The sequence below is a fragment of the Osmerus eperlanus genome, chromosome 18, assembly GCF_963692335.1.
Source record: "Osmerus eperlanus chromosome 18, fOsmEpe2.1, whole genome shotgun sequence".
NCBI classification, from domain to species: domain Eukaryota; kingdom Metazoa; phylum Chordata; class Actinopteri; order Osmeriformes; family Osmeridae; genus Osmerus; species Osmerus eperlanus.
The window spans coordinates 1,450,513-1,475,445 of NC_085035.1; the positions used below are offsets into that span (position 1 = coordinate 1,450,513).

Consider the following 24,933-nt stretch of genomic DNA (forward strand, 5'->3'; position numbering starts at 1 on the left):
TGTGGAGATGGGGGGGGGGGGGGGGGGAAGGGATTCGAAGTCCTAGGATATTCACAGGACTTGAATATTTCAGGGTTTTATAATATGAGCAGCGACTGGCAAATCTGCTGACGTTTCCGCTCCACACAGAAACACAACACTCTCCCCCCTGGCTCACTCTAACAAGGGTCCATTAAGAGACGTCCTTAGCGGGTGTCATCTCTCCGTGTCTGGGTCTGATTCCCCCTGGGGTTCATCAGGGGGAGCTGGTTCGTGTTGTTGACAAAGTCAACGTTATTGCGAGAGGATGTGTGTGTGTGTGTGTGTGTTCGGAGCCTGATCCTGGCTTTTCTTTTCCTTCAGAGCGAGCGCCTGCTGATTAAGGGGGCGAAGATCGTAAACGATGACCAGTCCTTCTGTGCTGACGTCTACATGGAGGACGGCCTCATCAAGTGAGTTTAGTCTCTGGGAGTTGGAGCGCACTTGAGACGCACTTAAGTCCAGAATGTAAACACTGCTCCTCGATCTGTCACTCAGAGGAAGGGTCTCACTCCCTCACTCTCTTTTATCCTCCTCCTTTCTCTCTCGATCTCTCTCTCTCTCTCTCTCTCTCTCTCTCTCTCTCTCTCTCTCTCTCTCTCTCTCTCTCTCTCTCTCGCTCTCGCTCTCGCTCTCTCTCTCTCTCTCTCTCTCTCTCTCTCTCCCTCCCTCCCTCCCTCCCTCCCTCCCTCCCTCCCTCCCTCCCTCTCTCCTCCTCTCAGACAAATCGGTGAGAACCTGATAGTGCCAGGCGGGGTGAAGACCATCGATGCCCACGGTCGCATGCTGATGCCAGGGGGCATCGACGTGCACACCCGCTTCCAGATGCCCGACCGGGGCATGGTCGCCGCTGACGACTTCTACCAGGGGACCCGGGCCGCCCTGGCGGGGGGCACCACCATGATCCGTGAGTCACCGGGGGGACGCTGGCTGTGTCTGGGGGACGGACGCAGCTCAGTGGTTAGAGCATCGCACTCTGGGTCAATAGGACACAGGTTCAGATCCCCTCAGTACTCTGGGTCAATAGGACACAAGTTCAGATCCCCTCAGTACTCTGGGTCAATAGGACACAGGTTCAGATCCCCTCAGTACTCTGGGTCAATAGGACACAGGTTCAGATCCCCTCAGTACTCTGGGTCAATAGGACACAGGTTCAGATCCCCTCAGTACTCCATTTCAAATATCTATGTTTTTTTTTTTTTTTTTTAAGCGTCTTCTAAATTATTACATTTTCATTATTAGATGCACACACACAGACTTCGATGACATTGAAGTATGTTTCCCACGAGTACTTTTGAAGCACTCAAAGATCTGCAGCCGTCAGACATACCAGCGTGCCACAATGCGCTGAGCAGGGAGAAGAGAGCTGGAGGGCTGGAGGGCTGGAGGGCTGGAGGGCTGGAGAGCTGGAGGGCTGGAGAGCTGGAGGGCTGGAGGGCTGGAGGGCTGGAGGGCTGGAGGGAGGCATGCTGCACAGCTTCCTCTCTCCCTCTAATCACATCACCATACCACAGCCTTGTCACTCCTAGATGAGTCAGCAGAGTGTGTCCAAGAAGCCACTGTTCCCCCTGTCTCTCAGTGTGTGTGTGTGTGTGTGTGTGGATGGATGGAGGGGGGGGTGACAGTGTTGCCTCCCAGCTCTGACAACCCCTGCAGTCCACAGCACCAGGACAGGAAGTGGGTCTCAGCTAGGGGGATGACAGACAGACCTGAGGTCAGGCAGGACTCTTAGAGCCGGACTGGTGCAGCTGTTTAGCTACCGAGATGTAGTATCACTGAGGGTTGATGTTCTACTAATACTCTCTGTGTGTGTGTGTTCTCGCGTGTGCGTGTGTGTGTGTGATCGTGTGCCTGTGTGTGTATGTCCTCGTGTGTGTGCGTGTGTGTGTGTGTGTAGTGGACCACGTGGTCCCGGAGCCCGGGGCCAGCCTGGTCTCTGCCTTCGAGCAGTGGCTGGACTGGGCCGGCAGCAAGTCCTGCTGTGACTTCTCCCTCCATGTGGACGTGACAGAGTGGCACAAGGGCGTCCAGGAGGAGATGGAGACGCTGGTGAAGGACCACGGTAGGACGACCTCGCCGACCTCACCTCCCCTGGAGGAGACCTCAGACTAGGGCCTGGGTCAGTTAGACCTCACCGCCCTGAGGAAACCTCAGACATTTACATTTTACATTTAGTCATTTAGCAGACGCTCTTATCCAGAGCGACTTACAGTACAGGGACATTCCCCCCGAGGCAAGTAGGGTGAAGTGCCTTGCCCAGGGACACAACGTCATTTTGCACACACGGGAATTGAACCGGCAACCTTCTGATTAATAGCCCGATTCCCTAACCGCTCAGCCATCTGAACACCCGAGCAGACTAGGGCCTGGGTCAGTGACAGCCTCTGGGCTGGACCCTGAACAGGATTAGTGATTTCCTCCTCATCTCTGTCTATATTTAGATTTGTTCGGCCTGTTTTTTTTTTTTTTTTTCTCTCTCGCTCTCTCTCTCTCTCTCTCTCTCTCTCTCTCTCCTCTCTCCTCTCTCCTCTCTCTCTCTGTCTCTCTCCAGACCTCTATCCCTCTCTTTGACTCATCCCTTATTTTCTCAGGTGTCAACTCTTTCCTTGTCTATCTGGCTTATAAGGATGTTTTCCAGCTTACTGACTCTCAGGTAGGACTTCCTGTGTCGTTTGTTTGCTTTTTGTTTTCCTGGACTTCCTGTTTGTGTGACCTGGAAGCATTCAGCTTCAGATGCATGGCTGGTGATGTCACAGCATGATGTCACTCGGCAGAACTGATCGTTTCTGGGCGGGGGGAGGGGGGCAGGGGGTGGGTGTAGCAGGCTAAGGGGGAGATTAAGGGGAGTGGGGGCAGGAGTTGAGGGAGGTGGGGGCAGGGGTTGAGGGGTGGGGGGGGCAGCAGCAGGCAATCTCACAGTAGAACCTCACCGTAGAACCTCACTGTAGAACCTCACCGTAGAACCTCACTGTAGAACCTCACTGTAGAACCTCACTGTACAAGGTCTCCTGTGCTGGGTGCTGAAGCCCCTCCTGTGGTGTTCCTCAGGTGTACGAGGTGTTCAGCGTGATCAGAGACCTCGGGGCCGTCGCTCAGGTCCACGCTGAGAACGGGGACATCGTGGCTGAGGTGAGATCTTCTGCTCCTCACCGGGCACTGACACACTCAGATGTGGTGGATGTATGGATGTATGTGGACATAGGGGGAGAGGGGGAATATACACAGAGTTATTGGTGAACAGATGCTGATGAATATGCATCAAGGTTAGTTGTGTGATTTGGCCAGTCGGAACTTCTTTACACATGACTCAACATATTTCCTGTTTCGTGTTTCCTCTCCCCCTCCCCTCCTCCCCTCCTCCCTTCCCCTCCTCCCCCCCTCCCTCCCCCCCCCCTCCTCCCCTCCCCTCCTCTCCTCCCCTCCCCTCCTCCCCTCCTCCTCCCCTCTCATCTCCCCTCCTCCACTCCTCCTCCCTTCCTCCTCCACTCCTCCTCCTCTCCTCCCCTCTCATCTCCCCTCCTCCACTCCTTCTCCCCTCCTCTCCTCCTCCCCTCCTCCCCTCCTCCCCTCCTCTCCTCCCCTCCTCCCCTACAGGAGCAGCGTCGTATCCTGGAGCAGGGCATCACAGGGCCGGAAGGTCACGTCCTGAGCCGTCCTGAGGAGGTAAGACACCACCACCGTCTCTACCCAGAATCCTCTCTGGTCCTGACCCCGCCCCCCCCCCCCGTCTCGCCCGCACGCTGACACGCCCCCTCTCTCTCTCCAGGTGGAGGCGGAGGCTGTCAACCGCTCTGTCACCGTGGCCAATCAGACCAACTGTCCCCTCTACATCACCAAGGTGATGAGCAAGAGTGCCGCCGATGTCATCGCTCAGGCCCGGAAGAAGGGTGAGACACCGTGGAACATTCTAGAACAGCGTTCCTCACAGGGCTCTAGAGACCAATTTGGTCGCACTATGCGACCAAAATGTGTACGGGTGCGACTAAATATTTTCCTAGGTCGCACCGGTGCACCTAACCTCCTCGCATCTGCTGTCTCTCCACAAACGAAGCGTTTGTTATCCTAAGACGGAACTGACACTCATGGTTGGATCATATCGTGGTCTAAACCAATCAGAGACAGAGATGGGGCGGGTCTTTGCCTCTGATTGGCTGTGGTCCAGATATTCCTGTAGCTCCGTGCTGTACGACCTCAGCACCAGAGAGTCAGTTTAGCAGACCTGGGCATTCAGTGGCGGTTCTACATTGAATTACACCCAGGGCGAGACGCCCTATGCGCCCCCCCCCCCCCCCCCCCCATTATGTTCTATACAGCTAAAACAGCCTGGGGTCAAATTGACACCAAACATAATAGGAGGGTTACATAAACATGCCCTTACAAGCTAAATGTCTGTTATTACATGCTATATTAATATAACTTTTAGGGAGGAACACTTTTAGTTATGACGTTAAACTATACTTTGTCACGAAATATAGTTGTAGCAAATAGCAAATGTTCGTCTTTGAAACTACCTACAGATTTGAAAATTCCGTTGGCTAATTACAGGGCCTAACCTAAATAATGAAAATAAATAATAACTGAACTTGTAACAGTTTTGTTGCAAAGCACACTATTATGGTGAAATGTTATCTCGTGTTTGTTGAGTTAAAACCGAAATATTGTTGTTGCATAGCAAGCATCATAGCAAAAAGGCTAACAAACGTAAGAATTAGCCTATACCCATTTTTTTTAATTCGCCATTTCACACAATTAAAAAAAACAAAAATGTGCAGGAACTTTAGGCCTATATTTATAATATTATGAATTGTCCGTTCCATTTGGGAGACCCAGTCAGATGAGCTGTCTGTCCCTCTCCCCTTTTTTCACACAGCTTCTGTGCACGGCACCTTCTCAGCAAGCAGGGGTGCCTGCAGCTGCCTGAAGGGGGCGCCAATTTGCCAATTCCCCACACAGTGAAATGATAGAAAAGAGAAAACCGCTTCGCGGCGCAGAGATTTTTATTTATTTATTTTATGCTCGTGCGCCCCCCACGTGACATGAAAAAATGCCGCCCCGGGCGGCTGCCCGGTCCGCCCGTGCCTAAAACCGACCCTGTGGGCATTGTATGGCCCGCGGGCCATAACCGGCCACAGGCTGTCTCAATCCGGCCCACGTGAGGTAAATCAAAAAATTTAAAATAAATAAATGTGTTGAGCGGTAGTAAATATGTAGTCCTGAAAGACTACAGTGATCAGGCGATTTACATATGTGCGCTTGCGCAACCTCACCGACAGGAGAGTTAGCTGTTGGTTAGCCCTCGAAAATGAAAAACTTTGCCACTGATTAACTTTTAACAAGACATGGACTTCTAAGTATCTGTTTACTGAGGTCAAAGTGAAAACTGTGAAGAAAAAAAACTAACGCGGACATAATAAGAACTTGACTGATTCAGTGGGCGCGGGCTGATGGTTTGCTAGTTGAACTGCAGACCCTGATCATTACCTGTCAGCTGTCCTTCGCATATCCACCTCAGACATTCAGACAGATTTCGATGCACTTGTTCAAGCCCAGTGGATTTCTCTCACAGAACAAAATGAACTGAAAAAACGTATTGCTTTTTGTATAAAAGTTGATCAATTCCACATCTTTAACATACTGCAAAACAACTTTTCAGTGTTTGTGAAGATTAACTGGTTACAAATAAAATGAAACACTTGTTGTTGTTTATACTGTTTATTACTTCTATAATCTTTCCTATTTGACCTACACCAAAATCTAAAATATTTATATAAATATTTACAGAATATCCTTATTCTTCTGATAACCAGTAGCAGCTAATCAAAATATATACTTTACTGCTTTTTACAATGGGAGAAAATGAATAGTGAGCGAATTGATGAGGCCCTCCAACACATTTCAGGTTTCTCATGTGGCCCCTTGTAAAAATGAATTGCGGACCCCTGAGTTACGAAGCTGGGCCATGGAGCTAACCCATGGAGCTAGGATTTTGATGCTAGGGAGAGTGTGGCAAGATGATTTAGCCAAGGCCATAGGGCAAGAAGGCCAAATTACAGGTGTTGGCCATCTGAAGGGCATGGGACAGCAAGGTGGGACCCGCTATAAGACTTTGAGCCATGAAATGTTAGGTCTCAGTTCAGGGAAGCACTTTTAAACTGTAGCACTTTCTATTTTGAAATGTTTTATTTTGCTTAAAATGTTTTAGTTTGGTAGCTCAGTGAAGCACTTAAAAGATTTGTTTTTATATATATACAGTATGATTGTGCTTCAAATAAAAAAAATATTTACCTACACCTTATTCTTGTTTAAGATCATTTACATAATATATATGAATGTATATGGAGCGTGATAAAAAGGTGACCTTGAAATTGTGGCGACGCAAGGAAAAATTTGGGTGCACCTAAATTTTGTGCTGGTGCACCTAAATAAAAAAGTTAGGCGCACCAGTGCAACCAAGGCAACAAGTTAGTCTGGAGCCCTGCCTCAACTCCGGTTCCGGGGAACACACTGTCCTGTTAATGTTCTAGATGTTTCCCTGCTCCAGCACACCTGGTTCAAATGAACGGGTCTTTGACAGGCTTCTAGTGAGCTTGATGATGACTCAGTGATCAATGATGACTTGAGCAGGGAAACATCTAGAACATGCAGGGCAGGGGGTCCCTGAGGACCAGGGTTGAGAAAGGCTGGTATATGCATGAATGTACTGTCTGTGTCATGTGTGCTGATTGGCTCTCTGTAGGCACCGTGGTGTACGGGGAGCCAATCACGGCCAGCCTGGGCACAGACGGCTCACACTATTGGAGCAAGAACTGGGCGAAGGCCGCCGCTTACGTCACCTCCCCGCCCCTCAGCCCCGACCCCACCACGCCCGACTACCTCAACTCCCTGCTCTCCTGGTAAGACTGGGACTCCTTCAGACTCCTCCGGGATGCAGGGGGCGACTAGGGGAATGTGGATGAGTACGGGTGGACGAGCTCAGATGGATTTACATTTATCACAGCTATCACAACAAGAGTTGTGATAGCTTCACTTTCCTCGTCTTACCTGATCCACAAACTCCTCAAACACTGGAGTCAAGTCATACTTCCTTCTTTTAGATTGATTTCTTGGTCCTTTTTCATGCCATAGAGGAGAGAGAGAGAGATGAGAGAGAGAGAGAGAGAGAGAGAGAGAGAGAGAGAGAGAGAGAGAGAGCGAGAGAGAGAGAGAGAGAGAGAGAGAGAGAGAGAGCGAGAGCGAGAGAGAGAGCAAAGATTTAGCGTAACCCTAACCCCTAACCCTGTTCTAACCCCGCCCCTGTTCTAACCCCGCCCCTGTCCTAACCCCGCCCCTGTCCTAACCCCTCCCCTGTTCTAACCCCGCCCCTGTGCTCTGGCCTACAGTGGGGACCTGCAGGTGACAGGAAGTGCCCACTGCACCTTTAACACCGCCCAGCGTGCCGTGGGCAAGGATGACTTCACCCTGATCCCCGAGGGCACCAACGGCACAGAGGAGAGGATGTCCCTGATCTGGGACAAGTGTGTGGTGGGTGCTTGTGCCAGCCTGTCGGCCTGCCAAAACAGTTCACCACAAACAGTTTACCACAGTTTACCACACACCAGGTACCACTGATGTGGTACCTGGTGTGTGGCTAACGGGAGGATCGCGTTGTGACGTCCTTCGTGTTTCGGGTCTCTCCAGGTGACCGGTAAGATGGACGAGAACCAGTTTGTGGCGGTGACGAGCACCAACGCGGCCAAGATCTTCAACCTGTACCCCCGCAAGGGCCGTATCGCCGTGGGCTCTGACGCCGACCTGGTGCTATGGGACCCCGACGTCACCAAGATCATCTCAGCCAAGAGCCACAACTCTGTAGGTCCAGCTTTGCTGCCAGCACACCCTGACAGAACATACATCTATAAAAAAAAAAAAAGCGTTTCTAGTTCACCGGAAAAGTACAAAGTGTTACGACACACACTCACACTCATGTAACAACACTACCCAGTTATGTCATTGATAGTTCCAGTTAAAACAAGAAGTGTCCAAAGTCAACACTGGGGAGTATAGTGAGAGGTAAATATGTTTTTAATGACCTTCCATATTGGGCTATTTATGGTCATATGACTGGTAAGCGCGTCTGATTGGTTGAGAACACCAGTGGGAGGGTGTGGTCTTCTCAGGGGAGTGATGTCATCCTGGAGTTCTGCCAGAGTTTTGGAACATGTAATTGTGGTTTGTTAGCAGGGAAATTACTGTAGGTGTGATAGACAGAGAAAGGGAGAGAGAGAGAGGGAGAGAGGAAAAATGAGAGAGAGACAGTGAGGGAGAGAGAGAGTGAGAGTGTGTGTGTGTGTGTGTCTGAGCAATTAGAATCACACTGCTGTCCTCATTCTATGGTTCCTTTCTTTCCGCTTGGTCAGGAAATGGACTAATGCATGTGGGGAAAACTGGTCATTTACTGTGTGTGTGTGTGTGTGTGTGTGTGTGTGTGTGTGTGTGTGTGTGTGGGAGGGAGGGAGGGAGAGGCTTGTGACATCATGCTGTTCTGAGGACTGATGAAGCCCACCAGCTTGCCATGACCTCACACTCAGTAGCTTTTAGGAGGGCGGTCACACTGATTCACACACGCACACACACACGCACACGCACACACACATTTCAAAAAGTCATGAGGTGATTAGATTAGATATTGTGTCTTTTATTCACATAAATGTTTCTTTCGTACAACAAGGACACCTTTGAAAAGGAGGGCAAGACAAGTGTATATTTGACGTATCATGCACATATCTGACCTCTCCTTATCTGACCCCCCCTCCCCCCCCCCCCTCCCCAGGCTGTGGAGTACAACATCTTTGAGGGCATGGAGGTGCGGGGCGCACCCCTGGTGGTGATCAGCCAGGGCAGGATCGTCTTGGAGGAGGGGAACCTCCACACCACCGAGGGCTCTGGGCGCTTCGTGGCCCGCAAGCCCTTCCCTGACTACGTGTACAAGAGGATAAAGGCCCGCAGCAGGGTAGGAGCTCAGTGTTTAACACCTGCACCAGGACACAGTCTAGCAGGGTAGGAGCTCAGTGTTTAACACCTGCACCAGGACACAGTCTAGCAGGGTAGGAGCTCAGTGTTTAACACCTGCACCAGGACACAGTCTAGCAGGGTAGGAGCTCAGTGTTTAACACCTGCACCAGGACACAGTCTAGCAGGGTAGGAGCTCAGTGTTTAACACCTGCACCAGGACACAGTCTAGCAGGGTAGGAGCTTTCTCTCTCTGCCACCTTCAGGGTCAAATCGACCCCTCAGACAGGGGGAGGTGTGAAGGATTTCCCTGTCCACTTTCCACACGTGTCACATGTTACAAAATCCTAGCTAATATTCTGTATGATGATGTCATTTCCTGTCCTTCCATCTCTCGCTTGCTCCTGTGTGTCACCTCCCCAGCTGGCTGAGTTGAGAGGGGTCCCTCGGGGTCTCTACGACGGGCCAGTCTGCGAGGTTTCCATCACCCCCAAGACTATGACGCCGGCCTCCTCTGCCAAGACCTCACCTGCCAAGCAGGCAGCCGGGCAGCCGGTCCGCAACCTGCACCAGTCTGGCTTCAGTCTGTCTGGTCAGTAACACTCTCATCTAGGGCTGACAACCTTGGCGTACCCATCGGAATTGTCCCGTAGAATATGGAATTGTTCCGTAAAAAAATACTGAATTTTCCTCATTAAACTGATTTGGGACGAGCTTTGTTATGTATTTTTTTATTTAATTCAGTGTGAATCTACGAGAATAAACATCCCTGTCGGAAACAGTCCTGTAGTGGAACAATATCTTATGAGTAACCCTTCCTATTTCAGTAAGATTGACATTTCACTGCTGAGAGATGAGGTTGGCATGGAAACACGGTAGCCAGATTGTGACTGTCCTGTTGGCATGGAAACACGGTAGCCAGATTGTGACTGTCCTGTGTCTCCATGCAGGCGCGCAAGTTGACGACAACATCCCCCGTCGGAACACCCAGCGCATCGTGGCTCCGCCCGGAGGCAGAGCCAACATCACCAGCCTGGGTTAAAGCTCTCCCATTGGCCGGGGGGGGGGGGGGGGGGTTAAAGAGGAGGTGCTTCAGGAACTGTGTGTGTGTGTGGGGGGGAACCAGAAACCACCTCTACATCCAGAGCCACGCCCTCCTACAGTGCCTGAAGCCCCTCCTCTACCTCCACTTCTACCCTCACCCCCTCCTTCACCCCCCCCCTCCTCCATCTCTCCCCCCTTTTCTCCCCCATCCCAACACCCCCCCCCCCCTGACGGAGACCCCTAGAGAAGAGTTGCCTCATACGAAGAACAACAACAAGCCGAAAACTACAACAACACACCTTTATTTGAGCACTTTTGACTGTATTATTTAGTGTTTTATACTGTACTTTCTACCTGCCATGATTCTTTTGATTGTTTGTCTTTATTTTTATGTCGTAACAGATGGGTTCAGCAAGGCTAGACTGGGCAGATTTAACACAGGGAGGAATCGCCGTCACATGACTGGCATGCGTTCAGTTTCCGTCCTCCATCTTTGTAGTTTTTAGACGCACGGTAAACAAATTGAGAAGGTGTAATGGGTATGTTGTTGTGATGTTTCGAACAGTAGGTATGGAGTGTTTGCCGCTAACACTGTGATGTGGATTTGGAAAGGGATAAGGTTTTGATCCTTCACCAGTAGCTGGTGTCCTGTTTCGAATCCTCCAGTGTCATCGGTTAGCGCAGATTTAATCAGTTCAACACTGGCTATGATCGAGTGTATTTATCCGAGGAAGGTTTTGAGGCTGTACAACAGAGCTGTGTTCTAGGTCGAAGAGCTAGGTACAGCCTTGTATGGTTCCGTACGGCGCGATGTTCTGGGGAGATAGACAGACTTTCTGGGGACATTCCCTCCGTCCTGCCAAACCACTTGAAGTCTTTGAAAGCTGCAGTGGGACGTTCCGGAACTCCAGCGGAATCAGAACCCTCAACCGGTTCCGAGTAGAACGCCGTGTTCCACAGCGGGGCCTTCTCAGGGTCTAAATGTGACCTGAACAACTAATAGAACTTGAGGGAGTCGCTAGGAAGGAACAGGAGTGGATTAGAACACCACCGCCACAATATCACCCGCCTTATATTGGTGCTGCCCCCACCCCCGACTGCTAAAGGGAGGAATATTCAAAGATCCATGCCGCGTTTTAATGATAGCGTTACATCATCCGGTGGGTTAGAAGAGGTATGTTCATCGCCTCCATTTTCTCCCATCGCGTCTCCCCCTCCCTCTCTCCCCTTTAGGTGCCTGAACCCACCAACGTTGTACCGGTAGTTTGATTATTTGTATTATTCTTATTGTGGTAAGAGAAGGATGTAACATATATGTGTAAGGTAGCCAGGTTTAACCGATGCAAAGGTGCCAGTTTTTGCTCTTGCGTGATCCACGAGTGGTGTTCCTGTAGAGAGAAAAACCAAGTGATATATTTTAGAGATGTAGAGTTTGTTCGCCGTTGTCGATATTACTATTTTAGTGTCACGATTCTGTCGTTAGGTGCCAAAGGGCTGAACACTACTAATGTTTGGAGGGATATGTGGGGTTCTGTGTAAGCTGGTGTGCTGTGTTAGTGCGTGAGGCTCTGGGCTCCACCTGTTTGCCGGGCTGGTCTCTGACATGGCCTGGGTCGATGCCAGCGTCTGTTGGCTCCGACCGCTCGTCTGGTTTTCATTTAGCGAGGCGGTTCCTCCGAATGTGTTCATTTCTCCCCGTCGGTGAGATGTTCTCCGGATGACTTCACACGGAGCAACCCTCCATCGCCGGCTCTCTCTCTTTCACACACACACCAACACCCAAACACATGCACTAACACACACGCACTCACGCATACAAGTTTGCACACACACACACGTCACACGACACACACTAAGACCCCTGGGTCATCTCACCCCGCCCCACCTTCACCCTCCCCAGCGAGAGAACCTTCTCACAGATCTCAGAACCACTCGCCTTGGTGATTGTGATTTATGATTCACTTTTTTGACGGTCGTTTACGTTTTTTTCCCCCAGTGCTTGGATCACGTCAGGTGGTTTCCGCTCTCTTCTTCCTCCCTGTCCTGGGACGGTGTTGTGGCATCTCTTCAGCATGAGTCCGTTTCGCTTGCTTGGTGTTCGAATGCATATTTCTCAAACGGAGGGGACGCAGGAGTTCACCTCCCGTCCTGATTTTCTGGCTTTTCCCCACTCTGGACTCTTGGTGGTTGAGGAGGCAGTCTGCTCAAGCACACATACCATTTGGCAGGGAGGAGAATTCCCCTGAGACTGAAAGTATGTCTCTGCTAGTCCCCCCCCCCCCCCTCCCTGCCTCCCTCCCCCCCTCCCTGCCTCCCTCCCTCCCCCCCCCGCCCTCCCCCCCGCCCTCCTCCCCTCCTCCTCACTCTTTCTCTGGCTTTTCCACTGTTGCCGTCTGTTGTCGTGACTACGGGGCCCTTGTGTCACACCGGGCTTACTTTTTTTGTTTGTCATGGCAACCCTGTGTCAGATCGGAAGTTGCCTGTGGCAACCACTCCGGACCTGGTGCTATTAGAACAACAGTCTTGCGTCTGGAATGGCTGCAGTGAGTCAATCCAACACGCACTTACCCTGCCCTGCTTCTCTGGAACAAGGGTTTATCAACCTGTAACAGCTTCGGTACATATATAGATTGGTATTGGTATATACCAATTGGTATCCATTGGCCCTGATTGACATCATCCAGAAGGTTCCGCGGGCTTCAGGTGTTCTAGAATCCTCTGAGGGCTCCAGAGTGCCATTCCGTTCCCCCCCCGTCTGGGGAAGCTATCCAAGCCTGAAGTATTCACCCACTCCTCCACGTCAACCACCGGCCGTCATGGCTGTCGCCACGGCAGCGTCCCCTCCGCGTCCACACACACACACGCGAGCACACACACACACACATTCCTTTGCGCTCTGTCAGCCTAGGTGTTTTTTCTATGCCGCGCTAATACTGTACGTGATGTAAGCAAACCGCCGTGGGAGGAGGGAGGAGCTTGTAGGTCTGAGGTTGCTAACGCTGTTTAACCCCACCCCCCTGCCCCTGTGCTCTCCCTGACACCCCGCACCCCTGCACCCTGCCCGCCCTATCGTGAAAGTGAAAACTGTGTGATTGTGTTTGTCTTGATGGCCGCGGGGGGCGTCTGGGTTGCTTCCTGTCTGTGGAGCTCTTCCGGTCCCATGGACGGTGATGTAAAAACAATGATTTCAAAGGATTAAACATGAAAAATAATCGAAGCTCCGAGTCTTGTTAGTTTTTTGTTGTTGTCGTTCTTTTGAAATTTCACACTCAGAGGAGATCCACACAGAAGGTAACATAATGAACACAACTTCTGAAGCCTGCAGACTTGAAGCAAGAAACATCAATACGCTATCAGTATAGCTTACTTTTTTATATTCTATTGACTGAGAACTTTGAGCTAATCATCTTCCTCGTGTCAGGGATGGCTGGAACACGATGGACACAAGAAAGGTTTGTGTGTAATTCCCTTTTCTGACACAAGGAGGCGGCTTAACCAAAGGCCTGCAACAGGTAAAATCTTCCATCTGCTGGACACTGTTCTCTACAAGCAACTACTAAGAATGTAACTGACTGAACATGTTCATGACTGCACTGGTTTAGTAATGAAAAGACTTGACTCACGTTTTCTTAACTAGACCAATCAGTAATTAGCTAATATCAGCTAGTAAAGGAGATTAGTTCAATTTCACCAATGGAGGATTAGCCGAGAGTGGCTGATGAGTCCTACATATTTTAACGACAGATGAGACATTTAAACGTTTCATAGTGATCTTCGATTCCAGAATCCCCCCCACAGCATCCTATACAGCTTGCAAAATAACAGTAAGCAACACGAGTCCACAAGTTGTAAATGTTAAAACCTGTCAAACTGCAAAGCAGACTTCCACAAGTCAAATCCACCACAGAGCACGGAGTTTGATGATGAGGCAGGGAGTTCGGGTGTGTCTCTGGACGTTCTCTATCCTCACGAGGAGGAACCTGTTCCCACAGAGCACAGAAAGACCTCTGTCACGAACACAACACGTTTGCCGGTCTGACGGCGAAAGCACATACATCGATTAACACACACACTGTACAACTCCTAGTACCTTAAAGACGGCTTGTCATAAATATCGTGTCCTTCACAAGCTGAGGGCTGGTTTGGTCCGGCGATCTCAGAAAACAAACGTTCAGGATTTGACTTTGTCGTTAAAGTGACCAGGGTTAGAAAACCATGAGTCACTGTCGTCGAGTTTCCCATTGAGACAGAATACAACCTCATGCAATGCAACGTTCTCCCCGAAACTAAAGCCCCTCATCCCTTCGGTCCAGCCACCTGGACAACCGTCCGTGCGACGTAATCACCCGGTCTGAGCGGCTCACTCCAGGTTAGCGAGAGGGCCTCACGTCAATTTCACTCTCGCTTCTTTCCCCGCTCGTCAAAACGTCGGGGACTTTTATTGTGAAATTTCCGAGCCATACGTCCGTGTCAGACCGCCTCCGCCTCGCCTCCCAGCGACAGCAGGTGGACCTTGGTTTGAGCCCCGGAGACAGAGTGGTCTGGGCGCGGGTTCTCCGGTGAAGAACCGGAACGTTCCCCCGCCGCGAAGCACCACGCCTTCAGCAGGCTCTTGCTGTGGACGCGGGCGCTTTGGGAACGAGGCGGGGCCGAGGAACCGGAGGAACCAGAGGAACCGGAGGGGGCCCTCCAACAGCAGGGCAGGCAGGCTGGGGAGGGAGCACCGGCCCGGGGGGCGGAGGAGGCCGAGGGGCTGGGGGAGGGGGGAGGAGGGGACCGGTGGAGGATCAGGGGGCCGGGGCTCGAGGTGTGGGAGGGGCCCCCGCCCCCTCTGCGGAGGCAGCGGCCGCGGAGAACGTTCTGGAAGGCCTTCTTGAACTCCTGGCTGAAGCAGGGGTATATTATGGGGTTGATGCAGCTGTTGAGGTAGCCCAGCCAGAAGGTGATCTTAAAGATGGTGTCGGAAGGTCTGTAGTCGGGGAAGATGGAGCCTGGATACACACACACAGACAGACATATACACACACACACAGACAGACATATACACACACACACAGTTAGACCACTTCTAGAGCATCCTAAATCTTTCAAAGCAAAATACGTTGATTTGTGAATGCCTGGCTGTGCGTAGTTTAAATGTCAGTCCTGAAAGCGCATGAGAAAGGCCGCATTAAACTAGTTTACATTTATCCAAAGCGACTTCCAAGAGAAGTTCCAGGTTTCATAAACATAAGACAATGTGAAAGAACCGTAGCACAAACCTCTGAATTCCAAGGCACTCAGTATTTTGTACTGCGTGTTCTGAATGTCTGTATGACATTTAATATTGTTCTCCTGTTGCTTTGCTGCCAGTTGTAAGGAATGATGGACAGTCATGGCTGGGGTTACTGCCCATCTAGCCCTGTATGTTTGCTGTCTGTAATGGGTTTTTAGAATCAAGGAATAAGTCCTGGCTCAGCTCATTTTCTCCCGGAGCATTAGCCTGTTATTCCTACCAATGCTTTGTTTTGTTTCCAGTAATTGAATTTCTGGTGTACCATAGAAGAAGAAAAAACCACGATCCATAGTTAATAGCATATGTTGTACGTGTGTGTGTGTCTATGTCTCTCTGTGTGAGTGTGTGTATGTGTCTGAATATACGTTTCCTGGTGTGTAGACCAACATAGCTAAAGTATATTACAGAAATAATTTGAAATCGCCTAGAACGTGCCAAAGAAGGAATCCTTTTCTTCTCTGGAGCCTAGTTTCATGAAAGGCCGCATTTACACCCCCTGGAACAGGTACTGAACCTCACACGACGCGGAGACTAATCAACGCTAATCTGCAGATGATGAGTTTGACCTTCATCTCCATAACTCGCATTTCAGATTAGTCTCATCCTTCATCAAATAAATTACAGTCTCCGCAACCATTCTGCCTCTGTAACCACTGTCCCGCTCGAACATTAATCACTCCCTCAGACAAGGGGAGGGACCCTCACGCTCCAGAGATCACGACCCCGGTGACCCAGGATCCATTACGTCAATCGTCCCATTCCGAAACACAACACGATTGGTTACGATTCTAAGAGCCAGTACTGCTCGTACAGAAGTGTGATCAGTGTGATGCCATATTGTTTTCTTATCGTTCCTGAGGTTGTTTTGAAACCAGGTTGTTTTGAAACCAGTCGATGGTATTTGATGAAGCATTCTTTCCTAAATCTGTGGCCTCTAACGTTGTTGCATTGTTCACTGTGGCAGAAAGAACTTAAGCAAATAGGTTGCAAATGGAAGCGGGCGCCTTCCCTCCTCTCTGCCTTTCCATCAATACTCTCATTTCCATTCGATTTTGCCTCAGCTCAGAAGATGGGATTTACATTTTGCGGTTCAGTGGAGTTGAGGGGCAGGTGTATATTTTTAGACTCTTGGATAGGGAATCTTCTATTAGGAAAAAAACAAATCCAAGAACAACACATCGCCATTCAATCCTAAAGGGCCGTGAAAGATAGACGTGCTGTAACTAAGCAGAAAGTTTGAACTTGTTTACACTTTGAGCTACACGTCAGAAGGTCTACTCTCAGTCTAGTTGCTCGCACTACCTTCCCTTCAAGCCTTGTCTAAACACAAGCCACACTTCCTTCGGTATGATGAATGATGCATTGTGGGATACCCACCGATGGGTAGAACCAGGAAGAAGGGCAGCCAGCAGAGCACAAAGCACCCCACCACGATGCCCAGCGTCTTGGCCGCCTTCTTCTCCCGCGAGAACCTCAGCAGCTTCACCAAAGAAGACGCCCACCGGCCCCCCCCGGCCCCCTCCTCCTCCTCCGGCGACGCTTTCCCTCGGTGGACTCTGAGCGCCACTCCCTCCGCCTGCATCCCCTCCTTCCTGCCCTCCCTCAGCGCCCGGGTCTGCTGCCGGGCCACCACGTACACCCGGCAGTACATGACCAGGATGACGGCCAACGGGACGTAGAAGGAGCCCAGGGCGGAGAACAGGGCGTAGCCGGGTTCCTCCGTGATCCGGCACACCGTCTCGTCCTCGGGATCCGGTTCCTTCCAGCCGAAGAGCGGCCCCACGGATATGGCGGCGGACAGCCCCCACAGGGCCGCCACGGCGGCCAGGCCTCGCCCCCTGGTGGACATGGAGCGGTAGTGCAGCGGGTAGCTGACGGCCAGGCAGCGGTCCACGGAGATGACGCACAGGCTGAGGATGGAGGCGGTGCAGCAGAGCACGTCCAGGGCCGCCCAGACGCCGCAGAAGGGCCGGCCGAACACCCAGCGGCCCAGCGCCTCCGAGGCGGCAGAGAAGGGCAGCACGGCGGAGCTGAGGAGGAGGTCGGCGGCCGCCAGGTTGGCGATGAAGTAGTGCGTGACGGAGCGCAGGTGGCTGTGGCACACCACCGACAGGATGACCAGCATGTTGCCCAGGACGCCGAACACCACAAACACCCCCAGCACCAGCCCCAGGGCGATCGCCTTGGCAACGTGGATCTCGGAGAAGACGGAGGCGGAGCTGCAGTTGGGGCAGCCTTCGGAGGCGGGCGCGGCGCTCGCATTTTCTCCCCAAGGAACCATTTTCGGAGGGTTTTCGAAGGCTCGGTCGGGGGGTTAAGCCGTCTTCCGGTTCAGCATAGATGCTGTGTGGCCATTTTGTGTCTTCACGACTCAAAACATTCCACAGTTACCCTCCTTCCTCCTCACCCCCAGATCTCCGACACCAGGAGCTTGCGCCCGAGGGCTGACGCCATGATGTCACCGTCGGAGGAATGTTGTCGAAGGTACGAGCGGAGAGATGTATCCACAGACCTGAGGAGAAGAATTCAGACGGAGGTTGAAGATAGGGGAACAAACAGACAGTAACGTTCCAAGGCTCAGATCTCTCCGATTAAAAAAACTGTGCATGCACTTCTTGATTACATTTAGTCATTTTTTAGCAGACGCTCTTATCCAGAGCAATGATTACAAAAGACACTTGAATAGAAAACCGAGGCCTTTGTACAAAGTCCTCCCATCTGCCAAAAAACATCTATGGGAAAACAATCTAACAGATGAGGATATTGGACACATCTTCATATCCTGTCTTCTACCAGATAACAGCTGTGCCGGAATGTTCTTCACATCAACAGGAGGGATCGCTAACCCGGGCTTGGTTCAGTGAACACCCTTCCCTCTGTTCCCTTGTTATCAGGGCCACCTCCACAGTCTCTCTCTCTCTCTCTCTGACAGTTTGTTTTCCTTCCAGATCTATAACTTATTATATCCCAGGCCTCACGAGCACTGGCACAGAACCCCCCCCCCCCCCCCCCCCCCCCGTCGCCAGGATGTAATTCATGAGTGGCTAAGTAAAGCGCACTGCTCAATAAATAAATAAAATATACGAAAACAAAAAAAGCTAATTTTCACACAGGTGCCGTGGCATAAATCCAGAAGGAGCACGTGCTGGGATTCTTTAAGGGGCTACGTCTGCAAGCCGGGCTACAACTCTACCGGTTAGATGACAGGCCAGGAATTGAAGAGAGGGCAGTGTATAAGAGTTGTGAAGGGCAGAGGACAGATAATTCCACTCAGTTGCACTCCCGGCTCCTACGTGTTGGAGATTTGGGTTGTCACAGGACGAGATAAATGTAGAGGAGTATGGAAATGATTGGTGATAGGGCCGTAGCAGAGCAGAATCCCCTATCCTGGTCACATGAATGAAGACACTTTTCGTCTGTGGTGAGGTAATGGAATAATGGAAGCTCTACTTCGTTTAAATGCTCACTGTTGGGATTTGGTTATGATGTCCAGAGGGGGTGTAGATAAGGGGTACTTGCTACGAATATAAAACAGTTTGAGCTTCAGATGGTACTGTACTATGCTATACTATAGTCTTTGGATGCAGAAAATTCAGACTTCAGTCTGAACAAGGATTGATAAGACGACAGCTCTGGAACACTGGAGATATTTCAGTCTATAGTTGTTTTCTATTGAGTTTGCCAAGCATTTAGTCACTGTTGTGAGCCATATTTAAATCCCAACATGTGCAAAGGAGACTTATCTACTGGCTGCAGTGGAAGCCCGACTTCAGAAAAATATGGCGCAATACCTTACTGTTATGATGGCATGTGCCTTGCAATCGAATAACGTGTGCAGTCGATAACATCACACACCACTGCTGACACAGACGACCTTCTTCACAACATCCTAATTTGAAGTATTTTATCAATTTTCTGTCAGACTTGGTTCCCTCTCCCTTCATCTGTCACTTTTCCTCTCTCCTCTTCTTTCTATTACCTCAATCTCTTTCTCGCTCTGTTATCCCTTCTCCCTCTCTTTACTTCGAAACAGCCCTCGTTTCCTTCATCTTTCATCTCTAATAGTCACCCAACAACCTTCCATTTAAGTCCTGCAGGCAAGCTGTGGGGAAAGCCTAAATCAACAGAGAAAAGCAGAACTTGGGAGTTTGACGGTTTGATCAAATCTGGACAGTTACGCATTAAGATGGGATACGCTGATGAGAATAATGCTAATAATCATGTATAATAATAATTCACTTTCAAGCTGCCAGATGTTTAGCACTTAGGATACTCTACTTCACGGCTAATGCTAATACTCAACAGGTGGTCAGCATTGGCAAGACAGGATCGTTCATCTTGGTTCTTCAATGATATGAACAATAATATAATTAGAAAGTAGTTCCACACATATGCCTATGTAACAACATCCACATAGTTTGGCAATTACATTATTGCATTAGAAGAATTTGTGATTCATAACAGTCATGGTAGAATGTCAGCAAGCCATATCTATGAGATTAGAATCCTAATTATTGCTGGTCTTTGTTAAGAAGGATTTCAAGCCCTCTGCCTCAGATGAGTATGACAACCGACCACAATCAGTCTCAACATAGATTATGTAGTTATGGTTCACCAAAGCGACCTAGACTGGAACAGCACAAGGAATCAGCTCTCAGTTGTGTATCAGCACAAAGAAAGCTTAGTCTGAAAGCTCAGTCTGAAAGTATATCTGCGATGTTCAAAAGAACTAATCTCCCAGATGTCCTCTTTCTACAGCAATATAAATCAACCTCACATGCTATTGAGACACATACTTTTGTCCGTTGTGTTTTTCCTAGCCAAGGACAGACATGATAAATGAACGTTACTCATGTGAAAAAACTGCAAATCGGCAGTGTGGATTTCCACTGTTAGCTTCAGATGCAGCATCGCTCTTTGAAAAGACTTGGTGGGTTTTCAATCTGCTGTATCATTCCTTTGCTGACTGTCCATTGTTCTGCCTCACTTGGTTTCTGGGGATGAAAGGTGGGACGATTAAACTGGAGCTAAACTGACCATTTGATAACAACGGTCACGTTATTAAGACCAAAAATATGAACATGCAAACATTTAATTAAAACGGGTGTTCATCAATAATCGACTTACTAACCAAGATAAAAACTCTGGGACGCAATCAAATGAGACAATGTTTAATTTATGAAACATTAAGCGATGAAACGTGGTTTAAAACAAATCTGTGATCGGGTGATCATTTGGGAGAAACCGCCATGAATAAAATTACATTGTTGAAACTCAAGGCGTAAGTGATTTCTTAAAGTCAGCTAACTGTTCGACACATTCCATACATTCAGTCAACTAAACTCGACTAAAATAAACCTTCCAACAGACCAATAAATTAAGTAGGTGTTGTTAGTCTAAATAATCGTTTGTCTACAACGAAATGAATACAATTCTTATATTTTTTCTCTCCTCAACGGGTCGATAACGAAATGTATTAGTAGGCTATTAACGAAAAATATGTCTTAACAACAATGTAAATAAATATAAATTATTGTTATTACATACGTGCCAGTTGAGATCCTGGTGAAAACTATAGTTCAGTGATGTGATGTCCTCTTGAATAAGGCTCGGAATGGGACGCACTCCACCTGATATCCGAGAAAACGCCCCCCCCCCCCCCCCCCCCCTTTCTGTTTTACCCCTGCAGTGTAGTTAAGAGGTTCGGAAGAGGTTAATCTACACATAACGTAATTGTCATCTTCATCATCATCATCGCCATTCCCATGATGCCCCTAATCAATAGAATGACGCATTGGCCAACACACTAAATGGTCGTATTCTAGAGATGGTAGGATTATCTGCGTTTGCTGTGACAGTTTTTTGTTGAAGTACCTTTTTTTGCATCTGGTAACAAACACATTGAGAAACAGATTATCAGAAAATAGAGTTTGCCTACTTCTACGCTCATCAATTTCCCTTTTACTTGCCACGACCATTCAGGATAATTGACTCAAAGTTACTGTAGTAATTGATTTTTGGAACAAACACGAAAATAGTGTTCAGACAGCTATCTATTTTTTTGCGCGTTTCCCAGATGAGCAGTAATGGAACACACACTGCACTGTCTCCCATCGCGTGGCAGTTTAAATTGTTGCTGGCCAGTAAGATTCAACTTCATGGTTTAGTCACAACGTCGAGGATGCTTGATTGTTTGCACTCCCTGCACACTCTCAGTGAAAATATCTGGATGTGGCATAAACACATTATCACAAGTGATCGCACTTATCACCAATTAGAGAAGGCATTTTTAAGGTAATGCCACTAGAAAGCGACAGTATAGGACACGCTAAGGATAAAAGCCATGTCAAAAGGTTCATTCCTGATTGTATCTGCTAATGCCTTAAAGGGAAATACACCCTGTGACATATCTATAAAAAAGCACAATTGTACACATTGTATTTCGCGGACAGCTGTGAAAACATCGTTGGCGTCAGCGCATGTGTGAAAGCAGTTAGGGTGTAAGCTACAATATTGTATTTATTTATTAGATAGTAACATCAAGGTATGCAGAACAAATAATAAACACGTTGTGCTACAGCTTGAATATTAATAGTTTTATTTCGTTGTGGAAACTAAGCTTAGTTCAGTCATGGTGTTCTACATAACGCTTTTATTGACACATGCAATCACATCATCTTCTACACTTCAGAATGGCATTCAGACATGATCAAGACTCCACTCATAGCCAGGACTTTACTTGTAAACAATGTGAGTCACCAGAAATGAACACACAGCTAGGTCTAGGGGAGTCAGGTGGCTGAGCGGTGGGGGAATCGGGCTAATCCGAAGGTTGCCAGTTCGATTCCCGGTCATGCCAACTGACGCTGTGTCCTTGGGCAAGACACTTCACCCCTACTTGCCTCGGGGGAATATCCCTGCACTTACTGTAAGTTGCTCTGGATAAGAGCGTCTGCTAAATGTCTTTCTTTCTTTAGCTCTCCTGGAATTGAAAGGTCTTGCCAGAGATGAGCAGAGATGAAAATAGTTACGTTTTAATGGTTAGTAATAGTTAATTTATGGTTAACTATGGTTAGTTAATAGTTACTTTAATGTAAAAGATTCATGACAGGATCTAACCTCTAACCTGGTTAGACCCAGATTATATATTCATGAAAACAAAGTGACCAAAGTCTCTCCAGTTTGTGAGTACAGTACAGTGTGTGTAAGAAAGAAATGAATTGCAATTCAGATCTAGAAAACAGACTATTAATAGTAAATGTAGAATTTGATTTGAAGTAACCCTAGTGGACCATACTAGGCCACACTGAAGAACTCATGCTTAAGTGAAATGTAATTTCTACTTCTAATCAGCAATCATATGAATATTTTATACTGCTTAGATGCCAGGCTAAAGTTACACACACATTTTCAGTCTTGGTCTGTGGACCCCCTGAAGTAGCCCTGGCCACCCCTTGGCCACCCCTTGGCCACCCCTTGGCCACCCCTTGGCCACCCCTTGGCCACCCCTTGGCCACCCCTTGGCCACCCCCTGGCCACCCCTTGGCCACCCCTTGGCCACCCCATATATGAAAGTCTGGTTTCTCCACCGCTTCGGTCCTAACTGAGTCATCGCTCTGCAGATTGAAATGGACCAAAAGTCAACTGTCTTCCAGTCGCTCGCTGCTTGTTGAGTGGATGTAGGCCCTAACACAGTATCGTTAAGTTAAAGTAGGCTACTTAATAATTCTGAGATTGAGTCGGATTATGAACTCTTCTTTCAACAGCTACTGATGGTCTTGTTTGACTATTATTTTGCATCGTGGTTTTACTAGCCAAATTATTCAGTTTGGGTGGTTAGCAGGAAAAGACAGGATGCTATGTCTCTCTGCTATACTGACTTTAGTGCTACTGATCATATAATAATTCATATTTTTCACTGTAAAAAGAGGACCGTTAGCCTTGTGTCCAGACAGATATTTTGAGAAGCATAGCAACAAGTGATAGAATTGCAGTGTGTGGTAGTCAAACAGAATAATAGTGGTCTACCATGGCTGCCCTATGGGTTATTTGTTCAGTGCAAGGCCAGGGGCTGTGAAGGGAATATTAAATAAAGTCTTTCTCTTCCAACAAACCACTGTATAGTTTGTTTACTTCGTCTTGGCTGAACTCCAAAAAGATCTTGCATTAACAACTCTGCCAAAGTGGGAAGGTCAGTTGGCCAAGCTACTATTCAATATGGGTGAAGTTACACTATATTGAACTTCCTGTCCAAATACTGTGACTGCGACCAACTGTTGCAGGTCCGTAATTCACGTTGTAATAAAGTATTCAGTGTCTAAACAGCCGTTCTCCCACTTCCTGCCTACCATTTTTATGAAACAATACCTAATGATTTAATGTCCATGCTACTTTTCTAATGCCAGAGAAATGAAATGGAGACGCCCTCATTGAAGGAAAGGTCAGGTTCTAAACCCCCAGGCAAACCCATCTCAGGAAGAAATTATTACTTTGGGCTTGGCACCCTCTTACATCCGAATTCCCCCAACATTTCCCGACTATAAGCTGATTACATTTTGGTAAAACTAAATCTCCTTTGCCATGGGAATGCAAACACAGTTGTTCCCATTCGTCAGAAAAATAAAAAATAAATCTTATCTGCTTCAGGTGGATAAATGTTAAGTTATTCATAGAACAGAGAAGACTGGCCCTGTAAGATTAGTGTGTCTAATTGTTCACGCAGTTCCAAGCCCAAATGCAGAGACAAGCCTCACTGAGCACATATCCTGGATACATCCCCTAAAAAGCAGAGACATAACCAGAAACCAGTCATAAAACTTTTAAAACATGAATGCAATTGTGACTTATACCTGAGGGTGAAGTTGAGAAACTGCGACCGAAATATATATTGGATGGGAGAAAAAGTCATTTTGATTTTGCTGTCTTGAGCATCTTAGAAAAGTTGGACTTGTTTTGTATTGGCGTCATGATCCCAGTCATCCTACCACAGCTCGTAGTCCGTTATTAGAAAGTCTGTAAACTCCATGGTGCTTTAGTCCTACTTCACATCTCTCCTGTCAGTTATGCCCACACACACACACACACACACACAGTCACACCGACGGTTTGACACGATACTTACGCACACACAATCTCCCTAGCTTGTTAAAGCACTTACAACCACAGCACGTCAATATTGAACCTCTCAGAGTGGTCCCCCATTAACATGCGGCACACATTGCCTTTCTCTCAGTCTGCTTGATAGCCTGTAACCCCCCCTCCGAAACAAAGTGATGGACTCTGATAGTCCGAGAAATTGATCACTCCCTTCAGCCACTGTGCAACAGATTGGATCTGGAGCAGAGGAAAGACCTGGGGGTTCATGATACGACACAGTCAAAACAACTAGATACATCACCTGAAAGATGCTTCTTCATCTTGTAGCCTGACGTGGAGAGGTAAGAGCTCCAAGGATTCCATCACTGCTAATTGAATTTTCCAAGCTGGTTTTAAACTCTGGAGAGTCCTCTTTGTTGCGTTAAAAGACTCGGTCATTGTACAATGGGACTGTAGCCTACTGGACGTGTTCAGAATAAATTACTTTGAAATGGTGGATTCAATTCATTAAA

General features: G+C 48.5%; 2 protein-coding genes across 2 annotated transcripts; one reads left to right on the forward strand and one right to left on the reverse strand.

The window, feature by feature from the left end:
* Window positions 1-345: 345 nt before the first annotated feature.
* On the forward strand, window positions 346-10,357 carry dpysl2b (dihydropyrimidinase like 2b). The gene is made up of 13 exons (XM_062484343.1): window positions 346-431; window positions 741-925; window positions 1,916-2,080; window positions 2,610-2,671; window positions 3,067-3,147; window positions 3,613-3,681; window positions 3,785-3,905; window positions 6,755-6,911; window positions 7,398-7,539; window positions 7,696-7,866; window positions 8,828-9,007; window positions 9,430-9,598; window positions 9,957-10,357. Exons 1-13 carry the CDS (start codon window positions 412-414, stop codon window positions 10,046-10,048), a joined length of 1,614 nt encoding a protein of 537 aa, XP_062340327.1. The 5' UTR covers window positions 346-411; the 3' UTR covers window positions 10,049-10,357.
* A 2,957-nt stretch (window positions 10,358-13,314) lies between these two features.
* adra1ab (adrenoceptor alpha 1Ab) lies at window positions 13,315-17,827 on the reverse strand. Its single transcript, XM_062484201.1, has 2 exons — window positions 16,703-17,827; window positions 13,315-15,041 (listed from the first exon to the last, which is right to left on the reverse strand). Exons 1-2 carry the CDS (start codon window positions 17,604-17,606, stop codon window positions 14,521-14,523), a joined length of 1,425 nt encoding a protein of 474 aa, XP_062340185.1. The 5' UTR covers window positions 17,607-17,827; the 3' UTR covers window positions 13,315-14,520.
* Between the last annotated feature and the right edge of the window lie 7,106 nt (window positions 17,828-24,933).

Excerpts from the sequence above, each read along its gene's own strand:
- dpysl2b (XM_062484343.1), top strand. The coding sequence starts at position 412 with ATGGAGGACGGCCTCATCAA. Across the intron at positions 2,081-2,609 it reads GACGCTGGTGAAGGACCACG|GTGTCAACTCTTTCCTTGTC; the intron begins GTAGGACGACCT and ends TTATTTTCTCAG. Across the intron at positions 3,906-6,754 it reads CGCTCAGGCCCGGAAGAAGG|GCACCGTGGTGTACGGGGAG; the intron begins GTGAGACACCGT and ends GGCTCTCTGTAG.
- adra1ab (XM_062484201.1), bottom strand. The coding sequence starts at position 17,606 with ATGGTTCCTTGGGGAGAAAATGCGAGCGCCGCGCCCGCCTCCGAAGGC. Across the intron at positions 15,042-16,702 it reads CTTCCTGGTTCTACCCATCG|GCTCCATCTTCCCCGACTAC; the intron begins GTGGGTATCCCA and ends GTGTGTATCCAG.